The sequence below is a fragment of the Prionailurus bengalensis genome, chromosome C1, assembly GCF_016509475.1.
Source record: "Prionailurus bengalensis isolate Pbe53 chromosome C1, Fcat_Pben_1.1_paternal_pri, whole genome shotgun sequence".
NCBI lineage: Eukaryota > Metazoa > Chordata > Mammalia > Carnivora > Felidae > Prionailurus > Prionailurus bengalensis.
Window position 1 is genome coordinate 5910645 of NC_057345.1, and position 25202 is coordinate 5935846.

General features: G+C 44.1%; 1 protein-coding gene across 8 annotated transcripts in view; it reads right to left on the bottom strand.

Moving 5' to 3' along the window:
• RERE (arginine-glutamic acid dipeptide repeats) overlaps nucleotides 1-25202 on the bottom strand; it is a 424113-nt gene that overhangs the window by 117739 nt on the left and 281172 nt on the right. For 6 of the 8 annotated variants that reach the window (XM_043573708.1, XM_043573701.1, XM_043573705.1 and 3 more), the window contains 3 exons: nucleotides 8179-8227; nucleotides 1633-1757; nucleotides 144-243 (listed from right to left, as the gene is read on the bottom strand). In XM_043573708.1, the coding sequence (XP_043429643.1) occupies nucleotides 144-243; nucleotides 1633-1757; nucleotides 8179-8227 (274 nt within the window). Of the gene's footprint in view, nucleotides 1-143; nucleotides 244-1632; nucleotides 1758-8178; nucleotides 8228-21791; nucleotides 22137-25202 lie in introns of those variants that run through there. The other 2 variants (XM_043573709.1, XM_043573710.1) reach the window with 2 other exon arrangements.

Genomic DNA, 25202 nt, shown 5'->3' on the forward strand with positions numbered 1-25202 from the left:
TCTTTCGATCCCAGCACTAAGCCACAGTACTCGCTCCTAAAATTCTAGGCTCATTCAGGTTCCATGCTCATCACACATGCCCTACAACCAGCACAAGGGAAAAGTAACTCCCTTCCCACCCGGGACAACTTCAAAAGACTCACTGTGTTCAGCGCATTGAGGGTAGTGTCATCCCGAGATGCGGCGACACAGCCATCCTCTGTGGAGCCTCCGTCACACATCCCTGCGAATGCTGCCATGCTCCTTGGAGGACAGGAAGGGAAAACATCAGCACAGAAATGTTAATCCTCAGGTTTCAGAGTCAGCTCAGACCAAATTGCATTACTATATGCATGATAGGTCGGAGTTCTCAGTCCTGTTTCTGCTCTTAATTTTTTTTTTTTTTTTGAAAGAGAGAGAGAGACAGAGAGAGAGAGTACAAGCAGGAGAGAGAGTGTGCCAGCGGCGTACAGACAGAGAATTTTAAGCAAACTCTGCTCTCAGCGCAAAACCCGATGCAAGGCTTGATCCCATGACTCCGGGATCAGGACCTGAGCCAAAATTAAGAGTCGGATGGATACTCAACCAATTGAGTCACCCAGGCACCCACCAAAAAAATTTAAAGTACCTCTACCCCCTTCACACATACAGAAAGGGAAATGTTACATTTACTCTGGTCTAATTGTGCCCTTTCTTCCCACACTTTACCAGGACTCGGATTTCAGTTTAGAGCATGAATAATCTAAAGCTATTTGCCACAACGGTTGGCTAGAAGGGCGCGTGGCTGGCTCAGTCAGTTAAGCATCTGACTCCTGATTTTGGTTCAGGTCATGATCTCACATGATCTCACAGTTCATGAGCTCGAGCCCCATGTTGGGATCTGCACTGACAGTGTGGAGCCTGCTTGGGATTCTCTCCCTCTCTCTCGCTCTCTCAAAATAAATAAATAAACATTAAAAGAAACACTTGGCTAGAGTACAATCTTTTCAAATAAAGATTATATTGTTGAAAGAAAGATATTTTGAAAAAAAATTAAATCCTCTGAATTTGCTTATTTCCTTTCATGCTACACATCAACTAACTTTAGGCGAGTTAAAAGTGGGAGGGGGATGAAAGGAATTCTTAGAGGCCGCTAACTGCACTGAGGCAGCCTCGTGTCTACACAGCATAGCTGAGCACAGGGCTTAAATGCAGTTGCCCGGCCTGCTCTGGTGCTTTGCTTACGCCCTGCTGATGCTGCGGGGAGTCCCAGAAACCACCGCAGATGCAGGAGGGCTCTCTGCCCTCACTACGATGTGCAGGGATAGATTTAAACTTACCTTTTATATTTTAGGCACTTGTAGGTTAGTAAGTTCTCATGTAGGTAAGCCACAAAAACACCAAGTTTAAGTCAAGCATCAATGAACAGCCTCAAGTAGAGAAATCTACAATGGGATTTTAAGAAGGGCCGAATGATCTAACTACTCAACTGTATTTAGAAGTGCTGATAATCGCATGTATGGCTTACGGTGTTTCCCTTCTGAAGAGTTCTAACATCTGATGTGGGGCAAACATCAAGAAACAAGTGACTTTACTGTGGCAAACGTTTTCTCTGGTAAGAAAAATCAATTCAGATGGCCTAACTCAGGGCAGGATGGGGGGGATTCCTATTACCTTGCTGCCCTCAAGTACATAAGAAGGTCACAGTCATTAACTCCAGGCATCCAGACCAGTTCCTCATGTTGGGTCACAGTGTCACCATCTGGAGAAGGGAACGGTTGCAAATCGGGAAGTTTGGCCTGTAAGATAGGGATGGAAAAGTCACAATCAAGGCACATTTAAAGAACTGTCTCAACAGGCAGGCCCTGGGAACAGATGCCATAGCTTACTGAGCCTCTTTCTTTAGGCAGTACCGAAATAACAAAAACCGTGAGTCACTGAAACCAGCCTGTAGCACGTTTCAGGATCATTTCACCATAGAAGATCTCACAATGGACTGCTTAATCTCTACTTAAGGAGAAGCAAACAGTATCAAAATAAACCAGTGTCAGCATGATCCAAAGAATAAAACAGAAATGGACACGTGTGCATAAAAGAAATGAAAAAAACACAAACCCTCAGGAGATAATAGTTCCCTGATAAAGAAGGGGAAAACACACACATTTCCAATGTAACACATCTACAAAGAGACAGATGACAAGTGATGAAACCTCACCTAAGGATATTTGCAGAAAATTTAAACGCACCATCCCATTAAGTTAACGCTACTCCCAAGACACTCAATAACTACCCTGTAGTCATGGTAAACGTAAAAAAAGGCACAAAATTGGAAGTAACATTAAAAACAAAGCTGGACTAAATGGTGGTGACAGAAATCAGGCCAGTAGCAGCTTCAGGAGGAGGGGATTGCTTGTGAAGGGGCAGGAAGGAACTTTCTGAGACAACACAACTGTTGAGCCTTGACAGGAAGGGTGACAGCAGACGCAATAGTCCACATAAGATCTCAACAGTTCACTGCACGTAAAGTGTACCTCAGCAAAAAAAAAAAAAAAAATTTTTTTAAACATTTGAACAACAGTGCTCAACAACCCAGTCTCTTCGTCACCCGTGGGTTAGAGATCCAAATATCTCTAGCATGTTCTCATCCTCACTCTGCTGTGGCACAGCCAGGGCCGGTAGGTTCGAGGACTACCACAACCATGAGAGGCCGAGAAAAAGTCAACTGCCTGCAAAACAGGCACGTTCTGGTCGTCTTAAATGATGAACATGGAAGTACTAGTCTAAAATTTTAAACCAAGAGCTGCTGTTAAAAAGCTCCAGTGGCTAAAGAAACCAGGCAAAAAAAAAAATGAAAGGAGCAGCTGTAAGGTAGCATTCTCCAACGGAAAGAGAACGAGAGACACCTTTTTCATTTTAAAACACTCTAGTATCCCCATTAGACCCCACCTCCCAATGTGGACTAGCCACGCTTCAAGCGCTCACGGCCACATGGGGCAGTGGCTCCAGTACTGGGCATGCAGGTATCAGGTGCTAAGGGGGCAAGGGAACCAGGCAGAAATGGAGACGGTGCTGCCCTGTGCACAGAAAGCAGCCAGGCAGGAACGAGAACCGGTACTTGTACAACCTCCAATTTTTTCCAAAGTCCAGAAATTTTTATGCGAAAGCTTGTATTCACGTTTTTAAAACAATTTTGTGGCAGACACAACACGAGCAGATCATGTGGCTCTAGACACCAGTCTGCTTCACAGACTATCTCTGGTACCTCTAAGTGCGCATCAAGTGCCGACTTTCTCCAAACAAGGATGCTCTTCTTTAATTTAGTATCGACTTCTGTAACATTTAATTGGGTGCCTCGATGAGTTCTGCTTAACACATAGTGACCATATTGGAATAAAATTTAACACACAACAGATATTCACACCAAAAGGGTTTTTTTCTTCAAATTTTTCTAAAATTTATTTACTTTGAGAGAGAGAGAAAGAGCGAGCATGAGTGGAAAAGGGGCAGAGAGGGAGAGAGAGAATCCTAAGCAGGCTCTACGCTTTGCACAGAACCCAACGTGAAGGTCAATCTCAAGACCATGAGACCATGACCTGAGCCAAAATCAGGAGCTGGCCACTTAACTGACTAAGCCACCTAGGTGCCCCCAAAGGTCTTTTTTGACTTTTTTGACTACTGAGCTCTGTTTCCCAGGACCAAATATGGTATCTGGTGTGGCAGCTGTCCCAGGTCTGGCAGTTTGTCCCAGGGGGACAAACCTCCCCCCCTCCCCGCCAAGAGAAAAAGAGGCTGGAAATATAATTAGTTAGCTTACGGAAAAAGAAATGCAAATGGCTCTTAACGATAAGAAAACATGGTCAAAGTTGCTGATAAAAGAATCTTCCACCTAGCAGACCGACATACGTCCCAAAGTGTGACAATATACAAGGCTGTGGTGCTCGCACTTGCAGGAGTTGCCGGCACAGATACAAAAATGGTACAATCTCTATAGAAGGGCATTTTGTAATGTCTTCACACTTACAGGTGCACTTGCCCTCCAAGGGAGCCAAACCCCCTTCTGGGGACATATTCCAAAAATATGGTGGCAAAAACATAAAAATCTATATGCTCAGGCCATTCACTGCAGCATTACCTGTAACAGCACATGACTGGAAGCAACCTAAGTGCCCAACAACAGGGACTGGAACTGGAAGAATAAACTGCTGTATCCACGCAATGGAGCTCCATGAGGCAGTAGAAGGAAATGAGGAGGAGCCTACATACTGCCATGGAGGGAACAGCAGGGTACACTGTTAACAGATAGAAAGTCGGCGGAAGCGTGTGTATTATGCTACCATTTACCTAAGAACAGAGGGTCGGGGAATAAAAATAAGAAGGAAAAATCAAAACCTTAAATTAACAAAAACAAAAGCAACAAGTGTCCATCATGGAGAGAAGGAACATGTGGAGGGGACAGATGTAGTCGACTTTCTTGAACATACTTTTTCCTTTGTATGTTTGACTGTGGGGCCATGTGAATAGCCCTACATAAAAACAAAATGAAACTTAAAGAATAGTAATCCCTTAAAAACCATAAGGCAAAATGAAATACATGCATTAACTGCACAGTAAGTTGATTCCTCTCTAGAAATTATTTCAACCAACTTTAAAACACATTATTAATTTGCCCACACAGCCCTAGTGGGATATATACTAAGAAACCACCCCCGCCACAAAAAAAAAAAAATTAAATTGCAAGCTGTTTTCAATAATCATATTGTTTGCAGCAGTGTAAGTATTATTATCTTGTGCTATTATATATGTATTATGGGATTAAAGCAAATGAATAATGATGTTGGTGTCATTTGAAAATGGGATTTGAGACATGTGGAAAAGATACAGACAAATGAAAGAAAGATAGGATTAAATATAAAATCCAGATAAAAATGTGAATTGGAATTAGAAATATCAAAAGGAATCTACAATGTATCTTTAAAAAACATATAAGAAAAAGGCATATTTCTTTTTCCTGAAAAGGCCTAGAAACAAGTAACCAATCAACCCAGTAACAATGAACACCCCAGCACCCAGTCAAAAAATGTCACTTCCCAGTAAAACAATAAGGGCTCCTATGAGAAAATTTTAATTCTAGATCTAGGGCAGGGACTGTACAAGATGAGACATTAAAATGCCATACCAGTTAAAGGAATCCTACAAAGACCACCGAGGTCCGTCCAGTCGAAAGGACACAGAAGTTAGCAGGAAGAGGCCCCTACTGGCCCCAGATGGATAATTTAATCATCAGTAAGAATAAGGACAATGCGGGGGTGCCTGGGTAGTTCAGGCGGTTATGCGTCCGACTTCGGCTCAGGTCACGATCTCAAGGTTTGTAAGTTTGAGCCCCACACCGGGCTTGCTGCTGTCAGTGCAGAGCCTGCTTCAGATCCTCTGTCCCCCTCTCTCTCTGCACATGCCACCCCCCCCCCCTTCCTGGGTGTGCGCTCTGCTCTCTCTCTCTCTCTCTCTCAAAAATAAATAAAAATTAAAAAGAAAAAAAAGAATACGGACAGCTGGTTAGCAGATAACAAATAATTTAAAATCCACTGGTGACCACTGGGAGACGTTGGGGGAAACAGTATTTTTGAAAACTGGTAAACGGAAGGAAGGAACTGAACATTTATCTTGCCTTTCCTCTGTGATTCAGGTAATCAAATAGTGGGTAAGGGGAAAGCTTCATTTACTCACCTAATAAATGAAGGAGTGATAGGATTAGAACACCACCATTTTGAAGGGTACATCTAAGTAACAAGCCAAGGCAGCAAATCACCCTTACAAGGACACGCATAACCTCCTGGTAGACAGACACAGCACCACCCACGCCAGAGGCAGAGGATCAAAGGAGCATAGGATTAAACTTCTAGATTTTAACTACTCATTTGCAAGATATGCCAAGCACACGGGACAGGTCTAATGATACATAAAGATGCAATCAGCCAAATCCAGACTGTGGGACACCCTACTGGACAAAACACTCACCTTCTTCAATACATACACTGAGAGAAGGGGAAAATAAGAACAACAGATGAATTAAAAGAGATTTAAGAGACCTATCAACCACTTGCAATGCATGACTCTTACTCACATTCCAATTTGAACCGTAAAAAAAAAAAAAAAAAAAAGACAATTACGGAAATCCAGTCCTGGTGGGTATTTAAGAGATTGCTAATTTTTATTAGGTGCTACATACTGTGATTTTGGTTTTTGGAAAGGGCTCTTATCTTTGGGATATTTACAAGTAAAATGATAGATTTGTGAATCATTTCAAAATAATAGTTGGAGGGATGTAAAGGAGAACAAATGAAACAAGTTTGATCCTAACTTGGTAGGTGTGAAAACGGAGTAATAAAGATCAGGGGATTTATTGTACCATTCTTTCTCGACTTTTACATGTGTTAATGTTGTGCCTAAAAAGAAATTAAAATTTTAATAAGGAAAATACTGCCTATTAAAAAAAAAAAGTCCCGGGGCGCCTGGGTGGCGCAGTCGGTTGAGCGTCCGACTTCAGCCAGGTCACGATCTCGCGGTCCGTGGGTTCGAGCCCCACGTCAGGCTCTGGGCTGATGGCTCGGAGCCTGGAGCCTGCTTCCGATTCTGTGTCTCCCTCTCTCTCTGCCCCTCCCCCGTTCATGCTCTGTCTCTCTCTGTCCCAAAAATAAAAAAAATAAAAAACGTTGAAAAAAAAAAAAGTCCTTTCATATTTGGTGTTTCAAAACATGTCTTGTTGGGGAAAAAACCCACAAAGCCTAATAAAGATATTTAAAATCTGGTACAAAATAAATGAAGGTATACAAAAATCCAAGCATAATCTAAGTATAAAAAAACCTAAGCAAGGATTTAAGTATCTTTTACTTAAAAACCACTTTTTCTGTTATGGCAAGGCAAAAAACCATAAAATAAAGCTTTCGTACAAAGATCTCAAGACACTAGAAACACAATGGGGAAGAAGAAACATGGGTGGGAAAATATGGTGGCAAGAGGGCAGAAAGAGGGACGTGTAGTCACAGGGAACCAGGTAAGGACTAGATCCCGATTAGACTGGAACTCGTAGGCCTGAAGGCACAGAAAATAGAGTTGAGAGGCGGTAGGCAGACGCCCTAACAGGCCACACCAAGGAAAGGGTTGTGCGGGGACAGGGCGGGCAATAAGGGGGGTGATCACGTGCAGCTTTTTTTTGCCGGTCTCAGTTATAATCCTAGTTCTGGGATGCAGAGTGTCCACTAGAAATTAGATGCCCCTGTTTCTGTGTTTTGCCTTTCATATTCCCTCCCTTCTTCATTTCTTTCTCATTACAGAGCTAAAATAGATTCTTAGAAATATGAACGACATATAAGAAATGCTCAACGTCCAGACAGAAAAATGAACAAGTAAACAGACTACTGAAAACTCTCTGTCCTTACAAAGTGGGGGAAGGAGGAAAAAAGAGACTGATGTCAAACATGACACTAAGAGTCTCAGTAAACTGAACAAAATAGGACAAAGGCCCTGACACAACAAGCTGCTGACAAACAAAGAGCCTAACCATCTGGACTCTTCTGAAGGACAGGGGTTATTAAAAAGTTAAAATGAAAGTATGTAGGGACCAAATGTCCATCAATAAATGAATGTATCAACGAAATGTGGCGGTATAAACAAATGATGAAGATTCAGCCTTAAAAGGAAATTACATTCTGGTTTGGGCTACGACAGGGGTGAATGAACCCTGAAGGTCTTATGTTACGTAAAAGAAGCCGGACAGACGGACAAGTACTGTGCAATCCAAGGATATGAGAAACCTAGGGCAGCCAAATTCGTGGAGACAGAAAGCAGGACAGGGGTTACCAGGGGCTTGGGGAGGGAGATGGGGAGTCAGTGTTTAATGGGTACAGAGTCTCAGTTTGGGAAGGTGAGAAAGTTCTGGGGGTAGATGGTATGGTGGTGACGACTGCACAGCAACACGAATGTACTTACCAGCACTGAAATGTACACTTAAAAGTGTTTAGAATGGTACATTTTACATTATATGTATCTTACCACGATTTTAAAAAGTATTGACGATCAGAAAGAAAAAAAAAAAATCTCTGTATTTATATGACATTCCCTTAAGCGTAACAACAATTCTAAGTTGCTGCTCAACAGAATCAAGGGCCAGCAGAATAATAAGAAATAAAACTCCATCAGAGAAGCTACTGAAATTTGCTTTACCTGATGGCTAGGACCAACACGAATTTCTCCCTGGGTGCTGTTCAGCCTCCTGTCATGGAAAGAGCAGATTAGGTTAGCACCATATAGCTCAGGCATAAACATTCACACATTTTTTCAAGGAAAATAATTCACTTGAAATAAATGAGGGATAAAACAGGAAGAATTAAGTTCCCCACTACTTCGAGTGTTGCCCTGCACATGTGCACGCCCAAAGCCCATACACATCTCTAAAATCTCTTTCGTCTACAAAAAATCCCTGACCGCAACTCCCCGTCTTGAGTACCTACCTATACCATTGGTCCTTCACACCTCAGAGGGAGGTACATTGCTACGGTACAACCCCAATAGAGGTTTCTTCTTTTCAAAACATTGCTCGTGCCCTACTGTAAACCTTACTAAAAGATAAACAAGATACGGGGGGCCCGGGTGGCTCAGTTGGTTAAATGACCGACTTCGGCTCAGGTCACGATCTCATGATCTGTGAGTTCGAGACCCACATCGGGCTCTGTGCTGACAGCTCGGGGCCTGGAGGCTGCCTCGGATTCTGTGTCCCCCCCTCCCCCCCGCCCCGCTCTGCCCCTCCCCTACTCATGCTCTGTCTCTCAAAAATAAACAAACACTAAAAAAATGTTTTAAAGATGAGCAAGACAGCTATGGTTCCTAGCACACACACTGGGTCACTCATCCATTCAGTAAATATTTATCAAGTACCTATTATATGCTCAGAACTGGCCTAGATGTTGTGGATAAAGCAGTGAACAATACAGTGTCCCTGCCTAACTGGAACTTCTATGCTCACTTGGGCATAAAATGAAGAAACAAATAATAGGTTAGATGATAGTAAGGGCCAAAGAATCAAGCAGACAGTGAATGATGAAATATTTCCCCAGTTCTTTACACAGCACAGACAGGAAAGGCCTCATTAAATAAAGCAGAACAAGATGTGTGGGAATGAGCCCAGCAGGTCCAAGAGGTGGAAGACTTTACTTCGTTTCTAGGCCATTCTCACCGCACCTGCTCACCCTCCCTTGCTCTAAATTCTCACCATCCAGGGTCCTTTTAGAAGCCGCTATTTCTGTGAAGCCTTTCCTAGCTCCCCATTTCACCCCACAACGCCCGCAAAGGGTGGACTGCCTTCCCCTCTCACTCCTTCACGAGATGCTGATTGAGTGCCTTTCTGTCCCAGCCTCGCACGGGGCAGCCACCGGGGCTCAGGGCCGGATGAAGAAGCGCAGTCCCAGCTCCCGGTTCCTGTCAACTCTGAGTCACGACGGACCGTGGGCTACCTCGGGACGCCCCTTCTGCGCCCAGGGACAAATCTGCCGTGCTGTGCGGCCACCTTTGCGTCTGCAGTAGAGCCACGGAGAAGGCCGTGCCACAGTGAGAGCCGCCGACGGCTACCGGTGGACTCGGCTGTGCTGCGAGTGTACAAACGGCACAGGGGCAGAGAGGCTGCCGGTCTCGGGTCTGTCCTCCGCAGAGCCGGCACCCCCATCATCCCATTGAGGTTGTTAACATGAATTGTGGAAAACGATTACTTCCTTCAGGCCTGATGCTTTCTTCTTTTGACCCAACAATTTTTCTCACGAAGAGTCTTATTTCGGGAAAGCGGGCGACAGAAACGACAAAGGAAGGGAGGAGACTAAACCACAAGGGAAGAAGACACGTGGCCCAGTTCTTAAGAGACTTACTCTCCAACTACCCGGGAGGTGGCATCACCCCACAAAGCCACAACAGGTCCAATCGCTACATTCATAGTCACAGATCATCTCAGGAGGAACAGGGTCCAAAAATGCCCAGGGAAGTGATCGACACCAGGCAGGCTTCACCAGGAGATGACAGTGCAGGAAGTGGTTAATTTCCAACCCTTCACCTCTGAAGGGAGCACAACAGCAGGGCAAAACAGAGGACTTCCCAAGGGCAAGTGCGGGGGGTTCTCTACAGAAGTGGGACGAGGTGGGGAAAAAAGTCTGCACTGAGTGCTGGTTTTGATCTACAAGGCATCTTTGTTTCCCCACCAGGAGAATGGTGTGTTGAAAAACAAGTCAAAAGATGGACTGTTCTAGTAGGTTCATGTAGGAATAACACACTGTTTTAGGAGGTATGAGAGGAACCACATAGGCCAGGAGGCTATTTTAATCATGAGTACTTTAAGAAAAACAAGCAGTCAGCATTACCAACCCTTTCCCTTCCAGCTTGTCCCTTTCTGTCTCACAACCAGCTCCGAGCAAAACCAGCTACCAAAAGCTCTCTCCTCTACCTCTAGATACTTTCCAAACGCTCGCCTGCCTACGAGCAGGTCGAGCCAAATGCATCATCTGAGAAGGTTTCGGCCACAGCCCATCCAATAACTTGTGCCACAGCTCAACCTGCAGGTTCTTCTAGAAGGTCTAGGCCATGCCAAGGTTCTCAAGTGGGTGTCTACGAAAGCATTTCCCCATCACTGCTACACACGCACTGCTAAGTCCTTGACAATTCTAGGGCAAACATTCCTGGGTTGTTTTCAATTTAATTTTTTTCCTTTTTTTATTTCTTTGTGTGGTTTTTTTTTTTCCTTTTAATACCTTCATCAGCCAGTATTATCAAAATTAGCTCAAAAAGGTGCCACAATAATAAAACAAACACTTCAAATACCTTATTGAATACAACTACTTGTATCCCATTGATTTGTACAAAATAGGTTGATAATTATTAATACTAATAATTATACAAGAGAAAAGACAAAGGTACTGAGGATCTTAAGAGCCTGAAATGGAAATTGTTTCTCTCATTTTTGTTTCTATCAATGAATGGCACTGACAAGGTCAGTAGTTTAAAAAGCCCAAAATAAAACAAAGGACCTTTGAAAATTAGAAATCAATTTTTACAACAAAATTATTTCTCAATAATTTCTCAGATGCAATATTTCTCAGATGCAACTTTTCTTTTTTAATTTTTTTAATGTGTGTTTAGTTTTGAAGGGTCGGGGGAGGGGCAGACAGAGAGGGGGGTCACAGAATCCGAAGCAGGCTCCAGGCTCTGAGCTGTCAGCACAGAGCCCAAAGCGGGGCTCGAACCCACAAACGGAGCCAAGTCGGACGCTTAACCGACTGAGCCACGCAGGTGCCCCAACCGTGCGCAACTTTCAAATACTAGGGTTTCATATAGCAAGAGATACACCAAAGTTAGTTTTGAGGGGGATGAGGATCCGAGGTAAGCAAACAACAGCCTTAGCCTACTGTTTGCAGGACCTCCTGAATACAGAATAAATGGCAGAAATGTTCTTTAGGCGCAAGATAAAAAGAGGCTGATAGCAACATGCCCGATCAGAGAGAACTGGATGCATGTGACAGAAAAACTGTCAGCACATGAACTGGAGGTGAGAGACCAGAAGGAGGCTTCCTGGGAAACGGCCAGTACCAGGCCTATCCACGATCCGCTGCGCAGTCACCGTCCTCCCCTCTTCTGACAGCACCCGAACTCTACCTTAAATGACACGTTCCTCTCCCGCTGCCTCGTTGCTCCTCCCTTCTGACTGCGTGCTCCTTCTGTCAGAGGACGACACTCTGCTGTGGCTCATCTGGACATTTCCCTCCACCCACTATGGGCCTGTAAGCTTCTAGAGTAGAGGAACTGATGCTCATCTTGTGGGTCCCCCAAAATCTACTACACTACCTGCCTGGCATTATTATGCATTCAGGACAAAAAAAAAAGTTCCCTGGTGGCATGAATATTTCTAGACTCCTAAGCTCTAAAACTTGACAAAAATCACCAGGAATTATTATCTAAATGCAGTATCAAACAGCTTGTGAAAAACACTCTTAATAATCGTATGCTGGCCAGTACATACTTCCTTTTCCTTCTTAACACGGAAGTTCCCAAGCTATTGGTCTCAGAAACTCTTCACAGTGTTTAAGTTACTGAGCATTCCAAGGAAGTTATATTTTTGAAAAAGTTCAAAAAAACATTTTATGTACCAATAAGCACATCATATATTAATATGTAGAACTTATTCTTATGAAAAAATTGTTTATTTTTTTTAATGTTTATTTATTTTTGAGAGAGGGAGAGACAGAGTGCAAGCGGGGGAGGGGCAGAGAGTGAGGGAGACACAGAATCCGAAGCAGGTTCCAGGCTCTGAGCTGTCAGTGAGAGCCCGACGTGGGGCTCAAACTCGTGAACTGTGAGATCATGACCTGAGCCAAAGTCGGATGCTTAACCGACTGAACCACCCAGACACCCCAGAAACTAAATGGATCTAAACAAACAACAACAACAAAAAACTTAGAAAAACAGAGGCACTGTTTTACATTTTTTTGCAAATCTAATTCAGGACTTAACAGAAGACCACTGGATCTTTATATCTGCTTCTATATTCAATCTTTTGTAATATGTTATCTTAGTTAAAGTATATCAAGAAAATCTGGCCTCACAAAGATTATAGTTGGAAAAGGGAAGGATATTTTAATAGTCTTTTTGATAATTATGGATATTATTTTTTATACTACCCCAAAACTCAACAAGTGACCATTCCTTAAAGGTTTTTACACAATGTGAATCTAAAACCTTACCTTGCCTTGGACGCTTTTATGTTAAAAATCCAATAGTCTGTCTTGGCCTTTTAATGGCTCCTTCTACCCAGACCTGATTTTTGTGATGTCACGCACGATTTAGATGGAAAATATGAGATGCCAGATTTATCCTTCAATTAATGGCAACGATAGCTAACACTTGAGTACTTTCTATCTGTTCTAGGTGCTCTACAGTCTCATTTCTATGTATTCATTCATTAAATTAATATTTTGATATTAATGAGAGCATTAATAGTGACAGTCACAGAAATTCAGATCTTGTTCTATATTATGTTTGAAATAACACACCTACTGAAGAGGTTTCTGTTTGAGGCACGGCGTTGCTTAATTAATACAGTAGGTCTGGGCAAAAACAGGGCGGTCACCAATTAAGGAAGGAAAATCCAGACCAAGGATGGTGTACAAACAAGGGCGGTCTCAGATAAAAAACGCTACATACGAAATAAGAGACCAAAGACGGAAGTCATGTCCCAGGATAATGCGGGACAAATCTAGGTACACCCTTATCTTTGCCTCAGGGTTTTCACATTCATTGTCTTAAATTCAGATATCCTGCAGTTGTATGAAAACACCAGCAAAATAACAATGCTAGTTATCACTTACTAAGTGCTGTTTATGCCAGGTACACGTTATTTCATTATTCCCAGGACAACCCTATAAAGCAGTACCTCCACTTTATAGATAAAAATGACAGCACTAATTGTCATATTAACAAAGAAACATATACAGTGGACATTTACTCCGTACCAAGCATTCTAAGCTAAGCAAATTCTTTATATTTTCTTATCTAATCTTAAGGATGACCCTGTAAGGAAGGTACTATTATCATTACCTGTCCAGAGAAGGAAACGGAAGCTGAGAGTTACGAAAGTGCCCAAGATTACAGCTACCAAGTGGAAAACCAGGATTCGAACTCAAGTTTAGTTGACTCCAAAGTCAGAGCTCCCATAATGCAGAGCGATTAAATTACCAAACCAAAATCACACAATGACATATAGAACCAGTACGAGAAGCCCCACCTATCCTCTATCCTTTCCGTATCTTCATTTCAAGCACCAAAGCAAGACAGAATTATCAAAAGAGTTTCTGTTTGGTTTGGAAATCATGTTAAAAGAGAAAACCTATTATGAGGCCAAGTTACATAACACTGTCAAAGTAACAAAATTAGAGAGATGGAGAACAGATTAGTGGTTGCCGGGTGTTAGGAATGGGGGGATGGGGCGGCGAGAGAGCGGGAGGTCTTTGTGGTAACAAACAGACCTCAGTGATGCAGTGGTTACATAAAGTACACGGACCATACACACACTGTACTAACGTCCTGTCCAGGCTCTGAAGCTGTGCGATGGGGGAAAGGAGTGAGGGGTAGGTACATCGGAGCGGTCTATGGTATCTTACATCTCTTACATCTTCCTGCGAAACTAAAAAATTAAAAGTTTTTAAAAAGTCAAAAGAGGCGGTTTGGCTGAATGATGTATTACAAACAGACTGGAAAGAAAGCCTGACTAAATGACTAATAGATTCCCCTCCGATGTACTGCAGACAACTGAACAAGTAACCGAAGAAAGGAGATTCAAGGAATTAACTCAAGTCACATAATTCTTTTTTCTCTGTGTTTACTAAGGGTTCTGATGTGAGCTCATCCTTTGTGAGACATCCCTAACTGAATCATAGTACAAAAAAAAAAAAAAAAAGGAGAGAGAGAGAGAGAGAGAGAGAGAGAGCGAGAGAGAGAACAGAGAAGAGAGAAGAGAGAAGAAAAGAAAAAAAAAATTGTCACCAACCTCACCAGCAAGGAGGCATTTCTCTGTGAGGCTAATGTAAATACTATATGTTTTTCAAACAGTTGAGGTTTGGTCCCCATTATTCCACAGATCTTTGCTTTGGACTATGAAAATAGTCTCAGAAGCCAAATTACAACAATAATGGCAAGTCACTGTGTTTATTCCTGGAGTATTAAAAAAAAGAACGAAATTCATTGTATATGAAATCTGATACAAAAGAAATCCATGTAACAAAGCAGTATCCATGGCAACTACAACTTAATATTTCAGTCCTCTTCAGCTGCAGTGGATTAAATAAAATGACAAGATGTTCCCTTTGAAAAGTAACCTGTTACCATGGAAACATTTTAGTCTAAGAAGTAAACAGGGAATGGACAGAAAGGAGCAGGAAGCCTGTAACGGAATATCAAAAAGGGAGAAGCATCTACGCAAAGGAGATGAGAAAGCCGGCTGGCCAGATGCAGGGTGGGAGAGGCGAGGGTCTGGGGAGGAACCTTCACTCAAGACACCCAAATATCTCTACCTGACTGTGGTCACTGCTTCAGATGAGGACTTGAGTCCACAGAGGAGGAAGAGGGACAAGGGCACAGGGTCCAGCGGAGAAGACACGAGCTGGCAGAAAAGAGGCCTTTTACAGGGAGCCGGCACGAGTTCCCATCATAAACCCAGAGCTGGTCCCCAATCCAAGCCCAGCACGTAACAGCAGTGTGGCCTGCGGCCCACTCCCCAAAGCCTGGGACTGTGTAACTCTCCAGTCAGACCCCTTCTCTGCGGCTAATGTTACGTGTGAATGAAATCACTATGCGATCTTCCTGTACCTATCCTCCAGGTCACAAGGCTCAGAGAAGAGGTCATTCTTATCTTTTCCATAAGGTGTTCAGTTGAGCAGGAAGACTGACATGAAATCAACACAAAGAAGCCTCTAGAAACTCTATTTACTAGCTCATTCAGAAAGCGATCACAGAAACAGACTGTAGGTCCAGAGCAAATACACCAAATTTTAGGAAAATCGAAAGGCAATTTATCAGAATCACTTTTTTTTGTAAGAAGGGTTGTGGGCAGGAGTGAAAATGAGACTGATAAGAAAGAAAACTAGAATAGCATGCAGGGTTTCTCAGATTTCTCCAGCATGAACACTTATGTCCAAAGCAGTCTTTAACAAGTCTGAAATATCTTTAAAGTCTGACAGAGTATCGTAAAAACCCATATACATTTTGTATACTATTCCAGAACATACTCCCATTTGTCTTAAGAAACTCCCCAAATCTGAGTAAGATCACTGCGCTTTGTACACCCTGAGATGCCCCACGACCGTGGCTCCCCACGACTGGGAGGGAGGAGATAGCACATACACCTGAGCCTAGATGCTCAGGGCCAGGGGATGAGCACAGACTTCAGAGTCAAAGGAAGACGGGTTAAAATCTCAGTACCAAAGTTTTATTAGCTTCAACGTGAACTTAAGGACACAATTCGACCTCTCTGAGCCCGTTTCCTCATCTGTGAGATGAAGTTCATGATGACTAGTTTGCAAGGTTGCTACAAAAATAAAAGATGATCTACGGAGAGAAGCAGCATCGTCCTGCTGCACAGGGGCCACTGCTATTATTAGCTCTAAGTACTGGTGACAGGTGACAACAGGAGCGAATTCTCTACCAGGAGTTCCCAGAGCACCACCTACTTCTCTTCAGCCCTCATCACAGGCACAATTTTATATGCATTTTGTGTTATTATTTCTTTCAATGTGCTTAGACTGAAAGCTCCATGCAGGTAAGGAACGGAGTCTGTTTTTTAGCTCACCATTATATCCCAGGGCCCACTGGCACTCACTGAATATATTCTAAATGAATAAATGACTCCAGTATTTTAACTCAACTATCGTTTAGTCATAGACAGCAACTAAGCACTTTGATGCAAAATTAAGCCAAGTCACGTGCGACAGAAGGCTAGCCCTCCTGCCCAGCGGGAAGAATATTTTGAATGAATACTGAATTATCGAGAGAGAGAGAGAGAGAGAGAGAGAGAGAGAGAGAGAGAGAGAGATGGAGAATCCATCAACAACTGAAAGACTTAATGTTCCAATTTGCATACACAAATGCAAAGGTCAAATAGAAGCCGGTCAAAATCTCAAATCAGAGTATCTTAGATTTTCTCTGATGGAAAGTTCCTTAGAGGCCATGTGATCTAATCGTCTAGCTTAACAGAAGGAACCAAGGCCTGAGGAGACAAAGGTGCCCTTTTGAGGGGCCACACTGAGTTAATCAGAGAGGATTCCAGGCCACTGAAGTAGCTCTCCTTTCCAGAGTCCCCTCTAAACACAAGTCAGAGTCCAGAGCTAAGAATTTGGGCATTGGCTGAGGCATGAGAAGAATGTCCATGCTGACAATAAGATACAATAAATGTGGCCTCTAAACAAAATACACATCATGGAAAAAATGGGTAAAAAAAAATTTTTTTTAAGCACATGAAAAAGGATCTCATTTCAAAAATGGTCATCACAGCCCAACACAAAGCTATATGCACAAAAATGATGCTTTGGAAAACAGACTTACTTTTTAAATCCCACGGTGATTGAGATAATTTATAAAGCAGCAATATTTGAAGATTAAGCTGATCTCCTGACCAAAAATGTTGCTGGCTTTCTGCACACTAAAATCACACTTTATAAAAACAGAAACATAGCATCCCCAGAAAAAGAGGGAGACTGGACTATTAGTAAGTATGTCCTCAATGCATGTGTGAACCTTTCTTTGTTCCCACTAGGAAGTCTCTGGGAAATACTATGAAAAACATGACCATTGCCCTATGCAATGTGGTGGTGTAAGTATGGGGGTGGGAGGAAGAGGGGGAGGAGACAGCCTTCACAGCATTCTCTCTCTCTCTCTCTCTCTCTCTCTCTCTCACACACACACACACACACACACACACACACACACACACAATCAGGAAGAGGTAAGAAAGGAACAATGTTTAATGCCGAACACACTGAACGTTTTATACAGCATGGAAGTAAAGCTTCCGATGTAAAACACCCAAAGGGCAAGAGAAGAAAGGAGATCAGTAAATGGCAGTTAAGTATACTGATCACTAATTTAATTAGCATAACACTTGACATTGTCTTTTTTTTTTTTAATTTTTTTTTGGGACAGAGAGAGACAGAGCATGAACGGGGGAGGGGCAGAGAGAGAGGGAGACACAGAATCGGAAACAGGCTCCAGGCTCTGAGCCATCAGCCCAGAGCCTGACGCGGGGCTCGAACTCACGGACTGCGAGATCGTGACCTGGCTGAAGTCGGACGCTTAACCGACTGCGCCACCCAGGCGCCCCCCCCCTTTTTTTTTTAATTTTTTTTCAACGTTTATTTATTTTTGGGACAGAGAGAGACAGAGCATGAACGGGGGAGGGGCAGAGAGAGAGGGAAACACAGAATCGGAAACAGGCTCCAGGCTCCGAGCCATCAGCCCAGAGCCTAACATTGTCTTAACTAGACTGACAAAAACTATAGATGTTGCTGAGATAACCATACCCACATGAGATTGAAGACTTGGCCTTGGAATTAATAAAAATAACACACTGAGCAACTGAGTGCCAAGCACTTTCATAAGTGTTTTCACCCCATCTTTACAACAACTGTGAAAAATCATATTTATCTGATTGGAGATACGGTCATGTGGAAATATGACCCATGAGAACACGGAAATTGAGAGGAGTATATAAACTCATTCAGTGTCACAGCTCGTCCAGTGTCACTAATTGGGTGGAATTTGAACCATACCATCTAGCTCCAAATCTACTCTTTCCTCTTACCATCGACACCACTAATTTATTTATTCAACATACTTACATCGGAGGCCCATTTGGCAGGCTCTCTAAAAGGAACTGAGGCTATAAGAACAGATGTACCCCACGCCCAAGAGACAATCAGTCAATGTAGAAGTGTATAAGTATACAACGTATAAATCAAAGAACTCTGACAGAAATAACGTCTAATTGTCTCAACTGAATTAAAATGAACTGTTTTAGCTTAGACCCAAAGTATCAAAAGGTATACCAGAAAAGATTAGTTTTTTTCAGATCTGCTTTTAAAGATTATGTGCAGGAACCTGTATTCTCCCCTATCACAAACTGCTCAATACAGAGGATCATCAGTTTGTGGGGAAGACTCATGAATGGACACAGATTCATGAAATTCATTACTTCAAATCTCCCTTTAAGCCTGTATTTTCTATTTTCTCTCTCATTCTGGCTGACATTTTTTTTTTATAGCTTTAGAATAAATGCCTCTCCGGCGGAAAGACAGCTCAGTTCAGTAATGACCAAAAAGTAAAGTGGAAAATGAAAAATGAATTCAGAAGGAAGAAGGATCAGGAACAATGAACAACTGGAGAATCACAGACGTGGTGAACATCAGGTCTCAGGTGTACCAGAGTCTTCCCTTCCATAGCTAACGCACCAGACAAGAATCTAGAAAGCGGTCAAAAACGGAGCTATGTTATCAGCAGATTCACAGGCGCTGCAAAATGTCTGTTTTATGGGAACACTTTAGGGGCGCCCGGGTGGCTCAGTCGGTTAAGCGTCCGACTTCAGCTCAGGTCATGATCTCACAGTTAGTGAGTTCGAGCCCCGCACTGGGCTCTGTGCTGACAGCTCGGAGCCTGGAGCTGCTTCGGGTTCTGTGTCTCCCTCTCTCGCCGCCCCTCCCCCACTCACAGTCTGTGTGTGTCTCTCTCTCAAAAATAAACATTAAAAAAAAATTTTTAAGAGGAAGGAACACTTTAGATTTAAGCCTCAACCTTGGACTCTGATTCAAGATTCTAATAAAATGACAAGAAAAGCTAAAAACAAGGCAATATTTTGATGAACTTTTATTTTTACGTCCTGTTGGAAACATATGCTGTCCATGTTCACCAACATTGAAGTCCCGCTACTCTGAAGTACAACAGGAGGAGAGCCCGAGGCCAAAACGAAATGAAAATCTTTCCGATGCCCAAGCTGTGCGGGCCCTGGGCAGCTTCAGGAGCCAAGAGAATGACCTTCCGTGTGCCGTTCGTTCCTTCAGTGCTACCACCACCAGACAAGCACAGAAACCCCAAAGCAGGGGATGGCCGGGCAACAAGGAACGTTCCATTTTCCCAAGACAGGAAAACACAGAACAAACGCACACGACACAAAGAACAGCCCTTGTGACCCATTTACCTGATCTGAAACACAAAAATCCGACTCCGGACAGCAGTGGTAACTACGAGTCCTCGCCGTCGGACTAGGCGGCTACAGACGAGCTCACGAGTGCGCATTTGTATTAGGCCGGGCCAGGCTGGCCGGGCCAGCAGGAGGAACCTGACCGGAGCGGATTCCTGAGCATAGCTTCCAATTCACGCTTTATTTGCTAAACATAAAAAAGTTGAAGACCTGGAGACCCTACAACAGAAAGGCAGTTCCACAACTGCTTTCCGGACGAGTATTCTCCTGACTCAAATGAGGATTTTCTGAAACGAGTCTTGGGTGTTAAGTGCCTCGGGGCCTAGATCCTCTTGTCCGGAGAGAGGGTAATTTTAGGCTTACAAGAGCAAAGCAGAAAGGAAGAGTATTCTGAATGGAGTGAAATGAGACAAGTTCCAGAAGCAACACTACGTGGTATGGGGAAAAACTGCCCCAAATTCCCAAATGCAATGTGCAAATAAATGTGATCACTGGGAAGACGGTCCTCGTATCAACAGGAAAAAAAGATCAAAAATAGTGATAAATGCACGACTCCAAATTATCCCTGTACAATTAGTTCATCCCCTTAATCACAATCCCCAAACGGAACCTGCCGGAAGCCAGATCGTGCTTGAGCAGTACCGCCAGTGGCTAGAATTCACCCTCGCCTTCCTTACAACTTTCTACCAAAACCAGGGGCCTCCTCCGACGAGAGGTGAGTACGCACGGCTCCACGTCACAGGGCACGACGCACAGCTTACGCTCGGAATGTCTCCCCGCGTCATCAGTGGCCCATGAACTGCTTCCCTATCCTATGGGCGTCTTCCAGCTGCCCGTTCCTCCCTACCGCGTACTTCGTCCATTCATCCTCACAGACGCACAGTAACTTAAGTGTCACTTCAGAAATTTTTTCCAACTTTCGTCTGAAGAGAAAAGGGGAGACGAACCAAAGAGGGACAACTAGTATCAGCCACAAACTTCACGTGCTATCTGGGTAAGAATTCAACTTTCCTAAATCTGAGTAGCGTGACGGGCTCCCTACGTTCACCATGGTGAGAGGCGTCTGTCGGAGCCCTGGCCGCACACGGGACACACAAAAAAACCGTAAGCTCCCCTCCCAGAAAAGACTCGTGTCGGGCCCATCGAGCGGTGGGCACAGAAACCGGCCCGGTCAGTGCTCCGCCTTCTCCTCAACTCCTCTTTTTATTCTCCTACAGAATTCACACGTCACCCACCAAAATGCACAAGCACCACAAATGCCACCTTCTGCTGGAACAAACAAAATCAATATAAACACGATACCTGGAATCTTAACTTCTCTCACACACGTCACCGCATACAATTTTTTTTTAATTTCCGAGACATTTTCCCTAAGCTCTGAAAAGAACGGGTTCTTTCCTTTTGAAGCAAGAGAAAACGTGTCTAAAAAAAAAAAAAAATCCATTTTAAGGTGATAATGTCGCGACCGTAATCCACAACTGCTTCCCGCGTGTGTCAAAACGTAGACACTATTTCATTTCCAGACTTCAGAAACAGATCACAAGAAATAGAATTTGCTCTGGCAAACAGGCTCTCAATCAAAACAAGTTCCACCCACCTTCAAAGCAACCAATAGCTGCCCACCTACCACCCTTCCTAAAACATCCAAACAGAGCTGCTCTCGGGCCCAGGCATTCCCTCCCCGCCACACGGCAACGGAACGGCCGGCGGGCGGGTTTGCCCCGCAGGTGCCCGACGGCAAGCAGGCTCGGCGCCGGGCACCCGTGCGGGACTCGGGTGGAAACGACACCCCGAGACGAGGAGGGGAGGGGCGGGGAAGGGGAGAAGCCCGGGGACAGCAGGACCCACAGGGCTGTCCATCTGCCGAGGGCAGCTCCGCGCAGACCCCGTTCTCGGCGCTGATTTCGGGCCTCGCGACACCACCTTCGTGGCCAGCCGGGGCCGAACGGGAGGCTCTCGGGAACATGCACCGTGAATGATGAAATGATTCAGAAACATCTCCAGAAGTCAGCACGAGCAGCCAAACCCACCACTGTTCCGGTGAGGCCAGAGGGAGAGAGCCTACCTGCAGGGGCCGAATGGATCGTCCATGACTAACAGAGGCTCTGGTGAGTCTAGCAGTGTCCCTGAACCTCGACTTACTGTCAAAACTCTGCCCTTTTCTACTCTAACAACTCAAAATGGAGGCACATGCAGTCTGAGAGACCTCACAGAGCTTTCACTGAGCTTGTGCTATGACCTAAGCCTTCACGCAGAACGCAGAAACTTCCCCCTCACTCTGACAGGACTGAGCATGTGCTGTGACCCTCCCTCATCCATACACTGTCTCTCAACGCAATCAATCTCAACCCTGCTGTTTCCGTAAATAAAGCCCAGCCAACAGACTGCGGCTTCTCCCTGCAAACCAAGCTAGTGTGCAGGGAAGCGGGGCCTCGGAAAGGGGATCCGAGACGGCCAACCCCGGGGAGCTCGGCGAGAGCCGCACCGTCCACAGGCTTCAGGCAGCCGCCCTGCCCTGACGAGGCGGCGGCAACTTTCGTCTGCCCTTGCTTTCTCTTTTAATTGTGGTTTTAAACAGCAGGGTCTTCAAGAGGAAACAAGATCAAAAGGGCCACGGAGAGGAATGACCATATAGACGGCGAGTGACCAGAAACCGCAGTGCACTTCTAAACGTGCCAGTAGCTTCCGAAGGGAAACCACCCCACGAATCTCGTCTGGAAAACTTTGTAAACGTTTGGGGAAAGGCCGCACAAACGATCCTGGCAAAGCTGTGGAGTCCTGGGTATCGTCACAGCTACAAACACAGTGTAGACAGGAGAGCAAGCGGGGTAGCCGAAGCATGCTGCGTTTTGTGCAAAGAGCCTAATCTCCCTTCAACGAGCCGCTCTAAAATTGCCTAAATAACAAATAAAAACGTTTCCTGAAGAGATACGAACCCAGTCGGGCATGTCTCGCTTGAAGAATGGACTTGTAACACCAAGAAGGGTAAGAAAGTTCAAACCAAGAGGGCAAAGGACACCTGGCCACAAACACCCGAGCATCTAAAAATCTCATTGGAGGTCTCCCGATTCAAAATTCTAGGCAATGGTTTACAGCATTGCCCATGAAGCTAAATTCATTTGCAATTTAATCAGAAAAGATTTCTCAAGCCACGTCAACAAGGCCACACCATCCTCGTCATACTGAGCAACGTATCCGTATCGTCCACAGTACCGGCCAAGACATTTTCTGTTAAAATCTTCAAAAACACGTTTTGTGCCCTCTCCCCACAACCTCCACCTCCAGCACAAAGGCAAACTGGGCTGTCAGCCACGTAAGATATTCTGGCTCTGGAGGTAAACGCAAGCTTAGTGTCCATTTGCAAACTAAGAGATGATTCTATGTATGATTACTCAGTTATGATAAAAAAAAAAAAAAGGAAAGTAAGACCATGAAACTCCCGAAAATCCACAAAGGTCCAGAAAGAGTAGGAAAGAGCAGTGCCAACTGTGCTTCCCACAAATATAACAGGGTGTGAAGAAATTAAAACCCGCTTAAGAGAGTACTCAGCGTCCTCAAGTTTCCTAAAATAAATGGAGGACCCATTCCATTTCTTTAGTATCCCTGTTTTTGCTATCAAATAAACTTATATTCTGAGACTGACATTAAAAAAAAAAAAAACCCTCTCACTGTGCTGAAAATGTAATTTACACAAGAAATGCCAAATACACTTAAGTAAGTGTTGCTTTTGACCAAGCACCTGAAGCAAGTTATCTACAGTCTGGAAGACCACTTTCCCTATTAGTATATAAAATAACATGTCCCCAAAAGTGTGTGACTGGTGGGGCACTTGGGTGGTTCAGTCAGTTGAGCATCTGACAATCAATTTTGGCTCAGGTCATGATCCCAGTGTTGGGCTCTGTGCTGAGCATGGGGCCTGCTTAAGATTCTCTTGTCTTGTCTTCTCTTCTCTTCCTCTCCTACCTTCTCTCTCTCTCTCTCTCTCTCTCTCTCTCTCACCCCCCCACCCCTTTCCCCCGCTCTCACACACACACACACACACACACACACACACACACACTCTCTTTAAAAATAAAATTTAAAAGAAAATTCAAATTAAACAAAGAACTGTGTGACTAGAAACAGTCTAAAGAAAAAGACGCTCTGCAACAAAAGCAACTGAATTAGAACCCAGAAGTCAAACAGCACGAATACGAGCACCGAAGCATTTCCTGCAAAAGTGCTTTTTTTCAAAAAAACTACCGAATCACATGGAAAATGCTTGCTTGCAGGAATCAACATAAAACAATAATTTAATAAATTCACCATTCTTCTGAAAAACCACAGGAACTATTCTGTGCAACACAGCATAAAAATGTTATTGTGATACCAAGTCAAGGACTGTAAACTATGATTCTGGTCCCACCAAATACCCTGAGGGACACGAAGGGCAAGCCATCAAAGCCTCATGACCTCTCCTCCAAACACCGGATCTCAGCGGTGGCCCCGGCCTATCTCAGCATCCTCTTCGCTGTCCTTGCTGACACTCACTTCCCCTCTGTCCCCTTTACACCACCTGCGCACACCCTCCTCCCCATCCCGGCTCCCCTCGGGCCCGCCCGGGGGCGCATACCAGGGCCCACTCTCCCGTTTTCTTCTCCGTCTTCTCTGTAGCAGGCAGATTTCACCCGCTCGCCCACAATCCCCACCAGCTCCTCCCTGGAGGGACCTCCCTACTGGGAGCAGCTGGGGAACCTCAGAGAACTCCACTCTCCTCTTGCTCCTTTTCCTGAGGTGCCTCACCTCTCTTGACAGATGTTAAGCTCTTTGGGGGCAAGGACGGCATCAAAAGCATCTTTGTTGGAACCACCAGATCTCTTATTCTAAACCTCAAAAACAACAACAACAACAAAAACCACATCTGACACACTGAGAAGGGCAAAATACCACTTCTATAGTAACTTCCTGGCAAAAATGACAAAAGCTAAGTCTAACCACGAGGAAACCTCAAACAAACCTGAACTGAAGAATTCAACAAAACGGGCTTCTAACTCCTCAAAAATGTTAATGCGATGACAAGACAAAACAAAACAAAACAAGGCTAAGAAACATGTTACGAAAACAAAGAGAGGCAAGGAACACTGAAGAGATAAAACAACGAAATGCCAATGCACGATCACGGGGGGGACATTACTGTGAAGGCCAATATGAGAAAAACTAGCAAAATTTAAATGTGGACAATATTACATTAAATGGTATTATATCAATGTCACCTTTCCTGATTTTGCTAAGCCCACCACGGTTATGTAAGAGAATGTCCTTGTTCCTGAGAAATACACATTGAGACATTTAGAGGGAAAGAAGCTTGATGCTACAGTTCATTCCTAAATAGCTCAGGGAAGGAAAACAGAACAATGAAGCAAAGATGGTTAATACAGAGAATAACACAGCAAACACAAAAAATAAGAAGGCAAATCTGTAATAAAGTTAAAAAGAT